The following is a 14,934-nucleotide window of genomic DNA, read 5'->3' on the forward strand; positions in this document are numbered from 1 at the left end:
TGAATAGTCCTACTGAAGTCCATGGAACTGTTCCATAAGAATAACTGAGTTAAGCACATATGTGAGTTTTTGCAGGATTGGAGGCCTATGATTGGGAGCATGATGTCCTCTACTACAAGGATCTTAGTTTTATAAATACATCCACATATTAAATAGCAGTGAAAAGCAAATATTTGGCTCTGTGTCTTCCAGAAGAGCTTGATCCACCTCCTCTTAGTCACACCTAACTCATTTACTTTCATGTGAGTTTTGCTTGAATAAGCAGTAGCAGATGAAGAGATGTTTCTGCTTTATGCTTTTCACCAGATGAGTCGCAATCCCTGCAAAGTAGTAAAATGTTATTATTCCGTTCATATCTGGCCAAATTTTGAAGTTCTTACTCAGTTTGCATGCATGCAACCTCCCACTGAATTCATGATTAAAAGCTGTGTCATGTCCTTAGGATGTGGGTCACTGTTTTTAGTGTTAAAGGTTTGCTGTGAGATGCATGTCTCACATACTTGAGGAAAAGCAGAGAACTCACAAATAATCTGAGACAAATGAAACAATTTTAAGATAAATTTTTATTGAAAAATTAAAATTGCATTGCATATCGTTTTTATAATTTCACAGTTCTTTTAGCCACAAAACACAGAGATTCTGTTTAAAAAATCTCTTCTTATTTGTCACCATTGAAAAACATGTTGTACCCTGAATAAATGATTATTTTAAAATTCTGGGCTATTCTCAAGAATCCTGGTTCTAACTGTCTGCCATGAATGGTAGAATCTCGCTACGTTCTCCAAAAAGGGGCTTTAACAACTGAAACTGGAACTTTTCCTACTTACAATCAATAGCTGCTTTACTTTGTCCAGTGGTTATCCTTTTCCAGATCTAAACATCAGCTAGTAAACACAGAAGCAACAACTTCCAGTTTGGCATCTTTCCCCTATTTGGCATTGGTCATGGTACTTTGAATTCACTTTGAATTTGAATACTTTGAATTCTTAATACTACAGTGCTTGTTAATAAGGAAGAAATCATAACCTCAGTATAAATTACCAACTCATTACATCAGGAAAACTGAATTACTCACATGTAATTTTATTTCTTGGAATGAGTCACCTCATCCACGGCTTCACACTTTCTGATCTCCCACACATGTGTGAATTTAAGAATGGGAGAGCACCAGAGAGGTCTTTGTTTGAGATGTCACAGAATATTACTCAGATGAAGATTGCCTACTGGAAGGGAAATAGAGAGAATTTCTCTCATGGATGACCCTGGCCATGCCCTAAATAAGGCTCTGGTAAATCAGCTATCCAAGTTGGGGTAAATGTGGACCCTGTGCTGGTGATTGTGGGCAGACATGACTGGTAAATACCCTAATGGTTGACATCAATCACAAGGAATACACCAGAAACTGGCTGTGGGTATCATTTACCACATAACTAAGATACACTACTACCAAAAAGACATTGCATACATACCATATGAAGATAAATGTAACACTCATGGCTGTGAAAAGCACCTCAAAGATAAATTTCATGATTCTGTGATAGCAGCAGGATATATATTATTATCACTTCTAGATGCAAACTATCGTTGGCAGTAGCTAGAGCAGCCCGATGTTTCTGATCTGATAAAAGCAAGATGCTGTGCCAAATGGAAAAGAAGCATTTTCTAGTAGTCAAATCACAGTTTACACACTGCTCAGGAGATCGAGATTCTGTTCCCAGCCACATCACAGGACCATCCAGGACCTGCTGCATGACCTTGGACAAATCACTTAACCTCTTTGTCTTTTCCCAGACTGCAAAATGGGGATACTACTACTTACCTTCCTCTTATGTTTTTAAAGTGTATAGAGTTCTTCAAATAGAAACGAAAAATATTATTGGTATAAGGTGGTGAGAATCTGGATGCTAGGGACAGAAAGTTAAGATTTTAGGGTTAGACTGTAAAGTATGAAGACATCATCTTACATCTCCCGTGATACTGTCACTGAGACTCCCCAAGTGATGGAATGAAGGGGGTCAGAAACTCTAAGCTAAAAACTGATCAGAAAAACCACAAGAGGTTGCAGTTGTGTGTGGGTGGAAGAAGTAGAGTCTCCTTTCAAGGCTGTGTCATTAGTCAGATGTCTTGGCAATGACTAGCATAGTTCATAATGTTTTTCATACACTGTGAAGAGTAAGAGAGATGCTGCAATCTTCTGTAGCAGGTCTTTGCATAAAGTGGAATATTCAGAGGAGAAAGATCTTATCCGTAAGCTTATGCTTCACATATGAATCCAGGCTTTTTCTTTCTAAAAAAAGAGTTCCTTTCTGGATACCTGGGAACAGCCTTGAGAATAGGAGAACTCTAAAGTTTAATGAGAAATGGCCTGCCTCTATAGAGAATGGCATTTGATTTAAAAAAAAATTAAAGTCAAAATGAATATTGATGCTGACAATCTCCATGGTAGCAGAAGTCAAACCTTATATCATTAACTTTTATACCAAAGATGCTAGCATCAAAGAAGGGAAGATGTCAGGAATATTTATTCTGGACGGTCAAAATTCAAGACTATAAAAGCATGGCCCACCTATCTGCACTAGCTGCATGAAGTAAAAACATTGCCCTAAGGAGATGAGACTACTGGAAGGACAACTGTGCTAGTGAGATTACTGGGTGGCTTCATAGTCATAAAATTTTGAGGAGGATAATTTGGATCATTTTCTGTATGTTATAGTTAGGAGGCAAAAAGAGAGCCACAAAAGTGGAACAAGCTCTGAACTTGACTCCAGTGAGCAATAAGGTCATAACAAAATGGATTTCAAGAAAAGGCTTCTAAAGAGGGCAAGGGAGGAGAGAGGTATTGTGTGTCTCTAGGAAAAGAAAGAAAACAGTGCTTGGGAATGATATCTACCCAAAAATCATCTCCTTAAATTTTGGAAGAGTCCTGGTGACAGGTAGAAGCACAGAGTGCTTATACATCAGAATTAGAACTCTGGACCTGGAAGTTAGATGGGACCCACCAATGCTAGATCCTTGAAATGGGTTTCTCAATCTTTCCATCCATAGGATGTCAAAATGCCACAGGCTCTCCTGGCTATATGAGAGAGGTTAGACATGGTGTTTTGGATTTCCAGCTAGTATTTACTCTTAAGACCATGAGTGAAACTCTGCTGTGCCTCTAACAGGCACAGCATAGAATTTGCGGCCCAAGGGGCCACGGTGGCTTTAAGTCACCTTTGCACCTTCCCAATCCTGGGCTGCTCCAGGGGCTGGAAAGATCCCAGGGACCTGTGTAAGTTATGTCTGCCTCCCTGGGTTGCCCTATGAGCTGCAGTGATGTCTGGAATCTCCTTAGTGCTGTGTGATGTGGCCCTGTCCCTGACACACTCCTCCCTTCCCCTGCCCTGCCCCCAGCATGCCTACTAAGCCGGGGCTTCGGATGAGGACCTCAAAAGGCAACCTTACATGTGACTTCTGCACTGCCTGCACTAGAGGAATCTTCTTCTGGCTACAACCAAGGATTTTAGGGCCCATCATGCCACTGAAGCCTGTTCACATAGCATAAACGGGGCTGGCGAGGTGGCGAGTGTCTCACCCCCTCTAAATAAATGAAAAAGCAACACAGTATGATGGACTTTTTGGAAGAGTATTGCTATAGTTTTAAATCAGAATCTGTTTCTTTACATTCTTTAATAGAATATTTCTAATGTGATTAAATTATATTTCAGAGTTGAGAGAAAAGTAGCTTATTAGAGTTTTTCCTGGACAATAGCCATAGCAGCATATTTGAAAAGATTTTGAATCAGCAGTTTTCATTTATCACCACAATAGTCATTCTGTAGACAGAGGACTATTGAGCCTTTATTTGATTCCACAACTTTGCTGTTCTGCCAGTACAAAACCGTGTCCTTTGTAGAATGAGTTACCGGTACCTAGCTAATTAAAAACTGAATGGGCTGCAGATGACTCGGGTGTCTATATTTTGAAATATCTGATTGGTTAAAACTATGGTGACAAGCCAGCTATATTTAAACATTCTGTGGTGAGTTTTTCTTTTTCTATCCTGTAAACTCCAAAATATATAGTGAATTCCCCTTCTACAAAACATTAATGAACCTGGTTAATACTCTCACAGAATTGCTGCCGACCTTCAGGAATCTTGCCACAGAATTTAGCTAAACTAGTCACAGAGATTGGTCCTGAACTACAACAGAAGCACAGGATCCTTGGTTAGAATCCAATATTCACTAGAAAAGCATTCAGAGCACAGGACATACAGGCAGACATTACAATTAATAAAGGTGAAGAGTCTATTAAAGTAAAGGGATTTAATTATACTAGAGTCTATCTACAATGTTAGAATTCCTAATGGTCAGTAAAATTATCTGTAAATTGTTATTTTAAGGGCACTATTATATAAATGAAAGTGTTAACTAATATTTTGTATCATCTCTTTGGCTCACAAATACACTAAAATACCATAAACATTATTTAGAACTTCAATAATATATAAATAGGATACATTACAAATGGAAGAAAATACAAGACAACTCTTTAACATGGTAAATCTCTGCATATAAATAAGCAAATATTTCATATACCTAGAATTGAACAGTTATCTTGCTGTAAAACTATTACATTTAATTCCTTTTCACAAAGTCATTTAACAATAATATACACAATCTACACAAATTAATCTCTAAAAATACAGCAATAATATACTTGTTACAATGACTCTGATACTATTAATCCCCTGATATGACACTAAAGGGGAGATACAACTATCTTACTGGGCGGTGCTTTTGGGATCCTTTGTTTTTATATGTGAGAGAAGCACCAACAATAAGGTTTAATACTGTTAAACATTTTCCTTAGCTCCTAAGAATCTATGTTTTAAAAAATGTTCCTTTACAGCTATTTGTACCTGGTAGACTGATCTGCAGCACATTATCCACATCATTAACTGTTGAAGGAAAAGTTAGTTCTCTTAAAGTGGAAAACATGCTGTGGCGTAGTTCTAAGTTCATAACCATTTATATATATATGTATATATATATATACTGTACATACATATTGTGCAGAGTTCTTAATTCTCTATTTTAATACTTATTAGTTTCCTGCTGACTATAATAAACAGGCTAAAATAAGGATCAATAGTACACTTCAAGATAATATATTTTCCTTCAGTAAAATGACCTACCAATACATATATGTTTCAGTAACATACAGATTTTTTTTTTTTTTTTGAGTGTCTTAGGAGAGTGGAACATTTTGAAAGGGAATTTCCTTCAAGTGTGTTCTGCAGAACTGGATAAAAATAGCCAGTGCTGGAAAACAGTAGACTAGAGAAATAAATAGTTTGCCAAACATATTACAGATCTTGCCCCAATCTTTCTATTTCTTCAATGAGGAAGTCAATGTCAGACTTAGTCGCCGCTGGGTTTGAGACAACCATTCGGAAGAAGTTGACTTTATCTCCTAGTGGCTGATATCCAACCATTGTGGTACCTGACTCCATCATCAGAGCTTTGATCTTTGGTGCCACCTTTATGATTAAAACAAATAGGAAAGAAATTTAGAACCTTTTTCCTTTTTTACTAGCTATTATATTTCTTAACTGAGAAAAGAAAGCAATTACACCAGAGTTAGATTTTTACATAAAATATCTGTAGAAAGAAAATGCTTTACACACACACACAAACACACAGACAGAGAGTGATATGTAAATTAGATGTTAAAAATTCTTCCATACTTAATATTCTAAGATGTTATTAGTAGCTATATGGTCAACCTATAAACCATAGCTTAAGCAAACAGTCTTCCTTATTAAGCTTAGGGTACATCTTAGAGTACTGGGATAATTTACAAATCTAAATTAATGTGTCACTATTTATCCTTCAATTAATTATTGCAATTCTTATAGTTTGGACAACGAAAAGTAACAAATCCAATGTCACTCTGATTTATAGTCTCACTTTCAACTTCTCAGTGCTTCAGTATTTGGATGACAAACTCTGAAAGTGCATCATTAATTGTTAGAACAGGTCAAGAAAATAATTCTATGGAAAATTTTGACAAAAATGAAAAAAAAATGTAGAAATTTTCATTGGAAAATTTAGAGTTTTCATAAAAAAATTAAAGACATGAAAACAGAAAAATTTAAGGAAAGGAGACACTTTCCATTAAAATTTTTGTTTACTCAAAAAATTCTCCAATTTTCTGTCAAAAAATGTTGATGGAAAAATTTCAGCCAGCCCTAATATATAAAGAAAACTTTCTACTGTTTTTTTTTAAAATCATGGCAACATTTAGATTGCTTTTACAGCACCATCCAGTTACTACAATTCACTTCTTTATTTTCACTTTCAACAAAAAAAATTCTATCAAAGTCTTAACAGTTTCCCGGTAGCTGTCAATCAATAAAGCACCTTGCCTTTCCTCTCCTAATTATGGGCCAGATTCTGCCACCCTTACTCATCTTGAGTGGTACTCCACCTGAGTAAGGGGGGCACAGTCAGGAGTCTACCTGAGAAAGCTCAAGATAGTACACAGGTGAGGTAAGCTGATGATTCCCAGAACTACTTCTCCACCCCTAACTTAGCCTCTGCTATCCAGTGTTTATCTCTGCAACTTTTTCCTTGATGTCTTATAATGTCCCCTCACCAGCTCAAACTTAACATGGTCAAATCAAACACTTATCTTTCTTCCAAGACTTTCCTCTCTCCTTCTCTTTTCTATCACTGTCAGCAATTCCTTTATTCACCTTGACCCATAGGTTCACACAAGTAATTTTAACTCCTCTCTGTCCTTCTTTCCCGACAATGATGCTGCCACAAAATCCTGCTGATTCTTTCTCTACGATATCCCCAGTCTGCTCTCTCCTTTCTATTCCCACCACAAAAACTCTTGGTCAAGGCCTGATTATCTCATCTTGATAATTGTAATCTCTCTTTGTCTCTTGTATTCTTAACCTTGCCCCAATCCTAACTATCCAAAATGCTGCCACAACACCAATATACTTTTCTTGCCATTCTGACCCCATCCAGTCCCTCTTTAAATCCCTTTGCTGGCCTCTCCATATTTATTGCATCAAATTTAAGCTCCTCATCCTAGTCTTCAAAGCACTGAATCACTTAGCTCCTAACCTCTGCAATGTTGTCTGTAGCCTCTGCAATGTCATCTCTGTTCACCCCATTCTTTCTACATAATGAAACAGCCCTTTTGGGTCCTTCTCCCACTCTCGTCTCTAAGTCATTTATACAGTCCTAAATGCCTGGAAATTTCTTCCTTGTCCCAGCTCCCTGCATGTTTCCACCTTCTCCACTAAGTCATTCCTTAAAACAAATCTCTCCCCAAGGCCTCTAAAGCCTAGCACTTCTCACAGAGAAGTGTTAACTAAAAAATTAAATAAATTAATTAAAAAAAAATCCTGGAATTTATAGGATTCCAACTTCACCTTGCTATCACGCTGCTTTTCACTGCCTCCCATTCTCCATCGCCTTATGTTATCTATTCTGTTAGGAGCATGGACCTTGTCTTCGGACGTGCCTTTAAACAGGGGGACTGGAACAACTTGTAGAGTTGGGGAACTGAGAGCCATTGAACCAGACTGTAAACCCTGTACTTGATGGAAACCACTTCAAGCTAGGGGTGAAGCAGCACCCCTGCTTCCAACACCCTATGCCTGTGAAATGCACACTTCTGGAACTACATGAATAATACATAACAGAGGAGAACTATATATGTTCCATGTCTGATTCCAAAGGAGAAATATAATTTCAGCCCCAATAAGAACAGGAGAGGAAGTGGAACAAATGTCAAGGTTCAGGGGGCCAGTCATAACATGGAACTTTGGGATAGAGCTGGTCTGGAATTTTCCAGTGAAATAGGTTTTTGTTGGAAAATGCTGATTTGTTGTACCCAAAGTGTTTCATAGAAATGTATGGGATCCAACCAACTGACTAATCACCTGCCTGGGTTTTGCCAGCTCACCTAGTGAGGTGCTGCAGAGCCCAGGCTTCCATGGTTCACAGCTTGGGCCCTGAAGACTGCCCCTGGATCCCAGAGATTCCACGCTCCTGGACCTAATGGCTCTCTGGGCTGTCAGCTCCCAAGGCTCCAGGAACTGGGCATCCCAGGGAGCCAGCTGACCTAGGAGTCTGGAAGCCTTGGGGTCCCTTGGCCCTGGGCCGTCTGCATGGTGTAGCTGCCCAAAGACACAGACCCTGGAAAACCTGACAGCTGTGGACTGAAGGGACATTATTATTCTCACTTTCACATCTGTCCATCACTGAAGAGCAGCAGTGAAAATGATAAGAATCATGACAATCTCAGTGAGCAGCTGCCAGGGTCCAAGGGGAAATATTTATTTTTGGAAATACCATGTGTTGGCATTTCCAGAACAAAGATTTTACAGAATTCCCCTTTCTCCTGCTAAACAGAAATCCTGAGTTTCCATCAGCTCTATTTTGGAAACCTGGATCAGAATCAAGCTCATAAATCAGCACATGCAGATATATGTTATTTTAGATAAATGAAGCCCTTTGGCTTATAACTTAAACAATATCTTATACATGTAATGTGAACTGCATACCCTATGTAACTTTTCGCTTTTCTCCTCTGAGTCTGGTATGCCCCTGAGACTTTGAGGAATGTACCAGAAACATACATTTGTGTGTTCAGGCTGCAAAAAGAAAAAACAAACAAACATCTTAAGTGAATAAGCATAATAAGAAAATATCACTCACCCACACCAATCGCCTAAAGGATAATAAATTGTTATTGAATATTTTATTCCAGAAGTGGAGTCCGTACAGTTTATTAAGGCTGTTAGTTCTATATATTAAGAAACAATAAATTATGTATCATATTGCTACTTCAGACTAATTGCAACAGCCATCTTGGATTCACTATGCATTGTCCCTTTTACAATATTCTAGGATGCTGATGAAGTACAAACATTGTTCAACACTTATGTAGTTTTAAGAAGATTTCTCTTCCAAGATTCCAGTGCCAACATCCCCCAGTAGTATTCAGTGATATCCTGCACAGATAGTTCTGTCTTTTGTTAACTGAAAACTGATTTTCCTCCTCTTAGTAAGTGAAGAGACAGAGTGTGCTCATTATCCTAACAAAGAAGAGTTTATGCAGAGGAGGTAGTAGAGATCTCAGCTTTCAGACCACCAGGGGTGACAACATCTGGAATGTCAGCATGAATAGGCTGTATTAAGGCAATCTTCATGCCCTAATCTGAGAAGCCAAATCAGTTCTTATGGGAAGCTAGCTCTTTGTTGATAAATACCATCTGAAGTGTTCAGCTTGTGGCCCAATACAGTAAAAAGAAAAGAAAAGAAATCCTGTGTTTATAACTGAAATCCACATAGAAGTACAGTATGTGTCTGGGCAAGATGTCAGTGGCCATGTTGTTCTTTTTCATACATAACTATGAACTCTTGAGAAACCTACAGAAATTTCAAGATTGCGCCAAGAAAAGTACACAAACTCGGTTCCCAGATGTCACGTTAAATGAAAAATATTTTTGCTCTATGTAATGACTTACCTCTCCATCAAAAACCATCTGAAATTCTTCTCTGTTTTTAATTTTAGCATAGAGGTACTCTGACAATTCCAGACATTTGTTGATCTGATTTTCAAATCCTACTGTACCCTATTTTAAAAAGAAAATGTTTTATTAGTTAAGATTGGTTTCCTCTCTTTCCTTGCACAGTCTAGCCATCTCTAGTAATTAGGTTTGGACAGAAAATAAAATATCTAATAGGACTATTATTTTTCAAGTTAAAATCAAAGTTAAAGGATGATCATAGAAATAAACAACACTTTTAGTGCAACTTATTTTGTAAATGGTGAAATCACATGGTTAAATGTGACCTACAAAAGAATTACTATTTTGTTTGTGCACTATTTTGTTTGTTTTAAAGGAATGCTATTTATGGTGATTGATAAATAATTAATTAATTAAATAAAGGTCATTTAAATTTTTTTTAAAAGATCCATTTTTTAGCTTTTTTTTGCCTTAGAAATATCAGAAATATTAAGTCTTGGCTCCTCTGTTTTTGCAGGAGTACTAGAGAACTGGGGAAGATGTTAAATCTTTTCTCCCATCTGTTTGTTGGGAATTTGCATTAAGAAAAACAAGGTAGAAAGCAAATAAAGAATTTTGAATAGTTTGACTGAAAATCCCTTTCTTTAGTTGCTCACTTTTCTAGCTGGTCTTTTGTAAAGTTATAATCTCACCAGTTCTCCAGTCCTTCAGACAAATAAAGAAAAAAAACCCAAACCCTGGAAAAAAGTCAGACCACCTTTGTGCCTCATTGAAAAGGTATAAAAGGGCATATACACATTTTTCCCCATGGCAGATCACCTTTCAGCACCGGTGAAGCTCTTAATGCAACCCTCATTATCCATCTGTGGAGCAGGTTCTCTGTATTTAGATAAAATTCACACTGAAAGAATATTTGCAAGGTGATTCATGGGCTTAGATAATTATCGTGTTAAACCCACTGTCTTTCTTGGAGGCAAAATTGTGCTAATTTTTGGTAGCTATTAATGCTGGAAGGAAAACCTCCACAGTTTCCAATATCTCGTTTTCCCCAAAAAGTGACCCAAAGGCAGTTGTTGCAGTATAACATCCAATTTACTAGAAATGGGTCCAATCCAAAACCTCAGAGCTGAAAGCTTTGACAAAGTCTGCATTTACAAAAGGGAGAAGCCAAAATGCCAAGTCTGAGCGCTTCAATTTTTGTGGAAATTTGAATTTCTTCAGTTGAATTTTGTGACGTGGTCTGTGATCTACAAGTTGTTTTAATGAAGAATCACAAATATCCTGCTTTACTTCTGAACTGCAAATTTGGCCCTTATTACATTATTACTTAGATGTAAGCTCGTGGGGACTGAAAACTCTTTATGTACTTGTACAGCACCTAGTCCAATGGGATTCTATTCCATGACAGGGGCTCTAAGCCACTAAAACAACACAAATAATTAATAGTAATATTAAACACAATAGTCTTCCTCCTCTTCCCCCTCTCTGCACCAGTGACTGGCAAGCAGATTCTCTACACACTATATAGATGCTCTAGCCTCCCTCTGACAGAGGAGGATTTAGGTCTTCACACATGTTCTGTATTCATGCTTGTTTTTGGTGAGTTAAATGGCTCTTGACCACCAATGAGAATGTTTGTAGTGAGGTTGGCCTACCAAGAGAGTGCAACAGTGTGGACAGAATAAGCGTGCTGGTTTTGTCAAGGAAAGGCACTGAAAACACCTGTGCTATGCTGATTTTTAGAAGGCCAGCTAATCTATGGGTGACTCAGACTTGACAGGACTCTGTAGTTAGTAAATGTGATTAGTATGATACATATAATATTTTCAAGTTATGGGTCAGAGCCCAATTTTAATGAATCAAAGATGGATTTATGCCCTTGGGCTGCAGCCCCAAAAGGGTTTGATTTGGAGAAAGAACTGGCTCTCAGTGTACTCAGAACTGCCACCAAATCTGTGTTGGATATCACAGTAATTGGTAAAATGACCACACGAAAAGATAATTTAGGATGTTTCAATAATTCTTCATGCTTTTGCAAATCTAAATGTTAATATTTTATTCAGTTGGGTTTCTATTGCTGCAGTACTTTTAAAGACACTGATAATTCATAGAAAATTTTTAAAAATTATTTGGATTAAAAAACAGAAATATAGAATCATAATTGTTATTTACTTCCCTCATTCTTTAATATTAAAGTAATTTGTAATAAACGGGAGCTTTTATTCATCAGAAGTTTGCTGCTTCTGTTGCTCAATCCTCCTCTGAAGTCAAAATCTTCTTTATATAATTTTGGAGAGTGCCACAGTGATAATTATGATTTTATAAAGGATTAGACTGTGGCCACCTAATTCAATTAAATCACCTGTTTAGGTAATTTTGCCTGACCAAGCACTTCAGGAATGGCCACAGAGTATTACAATTTCATGTAGAGAAAAAGAGAGCAAGAAAGTAAGAAGTATTAACAGGAAGAAAATATGTTTACCTGCAAATTTGGGCCCTGATCCCACAAACACTTATGCACGTGCTCAACATTAGTCACATGAGTAACCCCACTGACTTCACTGTTAAGCATAAGCCTAAATGTTTGCTGTATCAGGGCCTTGGGAACAAATCCTGCAGTCCTTTGTCAAGCAAAGCTCTTCACAGAAGCAAGCTTTATTTTCTAAGTTTTCCATAAAGTCCAAACAACTCTTTTAAAGAAACAACATAGGTATTTTCTCTATTACATGAAACTTACAAATGAATTAAATATATTTCTAAGTCATTTTAATTGGATGTTTATTGTTTACCTTAGCTTTCCACATCAACCAGAATTTGAAAATGTCCACATGACGACCACATTGTATTGCTTTATCTCCAGTGTCATAGGCTATATCATATTGTTTGTCTTGCTGGAACAGATATCCTGCACACATCTGATTGCAACCTTGAAGTATACCCTATTATGAAAAACATATCTTTGAATACATATTATGAAATATGTATAACACACATGTAAATATATCCACTGAATATATACAAACATATATTATAGAAGAATTGTACTTTTAAGGACCAAATTTTCAGATACTGACCTGCTTTTGAGGGCACAAGCTGTAGACACAATTTTGTGCTCTCAGGTTGGTCATTTAGATGTCTCTGATTATTCAAGTGGTGAGACTGCATGCATATCATGCTGAGATATTGAATGCATATCACACTGAGATAAAAATAAGTTTTAACAATGCTTTAAAAATATATTACTGAAAATGAAAGCCTAAATGTATTTGAATTCTTAGTCTTCCAAACAAATTTTTCCTGCCTTATATTCCAGGATTCTAGGATATGAGACTTGTCTTTCTTAGAAAATAAGACTTTGAGAGTTAATTTTTCATTATTTTCGTTGTCATTATATGTTTATATTGAATTGTGAGACTGTGTGAGCTCATTCTGGTGCATAATTTATCTTAAAGTGTTGAGGAAGACTTCATCTTCTAGGGCCCAACTCTGGTACTACGCACATCAGTAATAAGTATTAGCATTGATGCTTTAACAATGAAAAGAAAAAGAACTGTTCTACTTCTTCACTAGCTCGACTATTAATACTATTTTTCCTTGACTGCATATGATTTACACAGAAATATAAAGAAAAAATCAGTGTTCTCATGTTTTGAGTTATTATTTTAAGTATGTATTGTATACTATACTTTCATCTTTAGATCTCAAAGTACTTTACAAAGCGAGACAATTATCCCCATTTTATGGTTGGGGAAACTGATGACATGATCGATGACATGATTTGCCTAAGATCACCCAGCAGGTCATGGCTGACCTGGGATATACTACCGACCACCTGAGCAGGATGGTGACAGTGATTGTGAAATGTTGAGGGAGATTAGAGAGACTATAAAAGTAAAAAACTCAATAATAATGGGGGATTTCAATTATCCCCATATTGACTAGGTACATGGCACTTCAGGACAGGATGCAGAGATAAAGTTTCTTGACACCTTAAATGACTGCTTCTTGGACTAGCAAGACCTGGAACCCACAAGAGGAGAGGCAATTCTTGATTTAATCCCTAAATGGAGCACAGGATCTCGTCAGAGGTGAACATAGTTGAACCGCTTGGTAACTGTGACCATAACATAATCAAATTTAACATTTCTATGTGGGTGGGGAGAAACCAAAGCACCCCATCAATTTCAGAAAGGGGAACTACACAAAAATGAAGAAGTTAGTTAAATAGAAATTAAAAGGTACAGTGCCAAAAGTGAAATCCCTGCAAGCTGCATGGAAACTTTTTAAAGACACCATAATAGAGGCTCAATTTAAATGTGTACCCCAAATTGAAAAACATGGTGAGAGGACCAAAAAAGTGCCACCATGGCTAAAGAACAAAGTAAAAGAAGCAGTTGAAGGCAAAAAGGCATCCTTTAAAGAGTGGAAGTTAAATCCTACTGAGGAAAATAGAAAGGAGCATAAACTCTAGCAAATGAAGTGTAAAAATATAATTAGGAAGGTCAAAAAAGAAGTTGAAGAACAGCTAGCCAAAGACTCAAAACGTAACAGCAAAACATTTTTTAAGTACATCAGAAGCAGGAAGCCAGCTAAACAACCGGTAGTGCCACTGGATGATCAAGATGCTAAAGGAGCATTCAAGGAAGATAAGATTATTGAGGAGAAACTAAATGAATTCTTTGCATCGATCTTCATGGCTGAGGATGTGAGGGAGATTCCCAAACCTGAGCCATTCTTTTTAGGTGACAAATATGAGGAACTATCCCAGATTGAGGTGTCATTAGAGGTGGTTTTGGAACAAATTGATAAATTAAATAATAATTGTTCACCAGGACCAGATGGTATCCACCCAAGAGGTCTGAAGGAACTCAAATGTGAAATTGCAGAACTGCTAACTGTGATATATAAGCAGGGCTGTCCCTAGGGTGGTGCGGGGCCCGGGGAGAAGCCAGAACCCTGGAGGTAGCCACCCACTTCCCGCCCAGTCTCGGCACATAGCTGGGAGGCAGGTTGCAGCCACCGCCTCCCGCTTGGTTTCCGCTCCAAGCTGGGAGGCAGGCTGCAATCGCCCGCCTCCTGGCCAGTCCCAGCACAAAGTTGGTACCCTGACGGCAGCCGCTCACCTCCCATCTGGTCCTGGCACGCAACCAGGACCCTGGCAGCAGCCACCAGCCTGCTGCCCGGTCCTGGCATGAAGTGGGGCCCCCACAAAGCAGGTGGCCCTGGGACATCACCCCGCTTCGCCATACCCTCGGGACAACTCTGTATGTAACCTATCATTTAAATCTCTACTGGATGACTGGAGGGTAGCTAATGTGACACCGATTTTTTAAAAAGAGTTCCAGAGGCGATCCTGGCAATTACTGACTGGTAAGTCTAACTTCAGTACCAGG

At 37.9% G+C, this 14,934-nt stretch overlaps 1 protein-coding gene across 1 annotated transcript in view; it reads right to left on the reverse strand.

Moving 5' to 3' along the window:
* Nucleotides 1-545: 545 nt before the first annotated feature.
* Nucleotides 546-14,934, reverse strand: part of GAD1 (glutamate decarboxylase 1) — a 43,901-nt gene continuing 29,512 nt past the window's right edge. Inside the window, exons 13-16 of the mRNA XM_067549261.1 lie at nt 12,331-12,480; nt 9,539-9,646; nt 8,573-8,662; nt 546-5,524 (exon numbers count right to left, since the gene is read on the reverse strand). Of these exons, the coding sequence (XP_067405362.1) occupies nt 5,351-5,524; nt 8,573-8,662; nt 9,539-9,646; nt 12,331-12,480 (522 nt within the window). The 3' untranslated portion in view covers nt 546-5,350. The remainder of the gene's footprint in view (nt 5,525-8,572; nt 8,663-9,538; nt 9,647-12,330; nt 12,481-14,934) is intronic.

Source organism: Emydura macquarii, unplaced genomic scaffold (genome assembly GCF_026122565.2).
Source record: "Emydura macquarii macquarii isolate MOO-44397 ecotype Brisbane River unplaced genomic scaffold, CSIRO-AGI_Emac_v2 contig_1253, whole genome shotgun sequence".
Lineage (NCBI taxonomy): Eukaryota > Metazoa > Chordata > Testudines > Chelidae > Emydura > Emydura macquarii.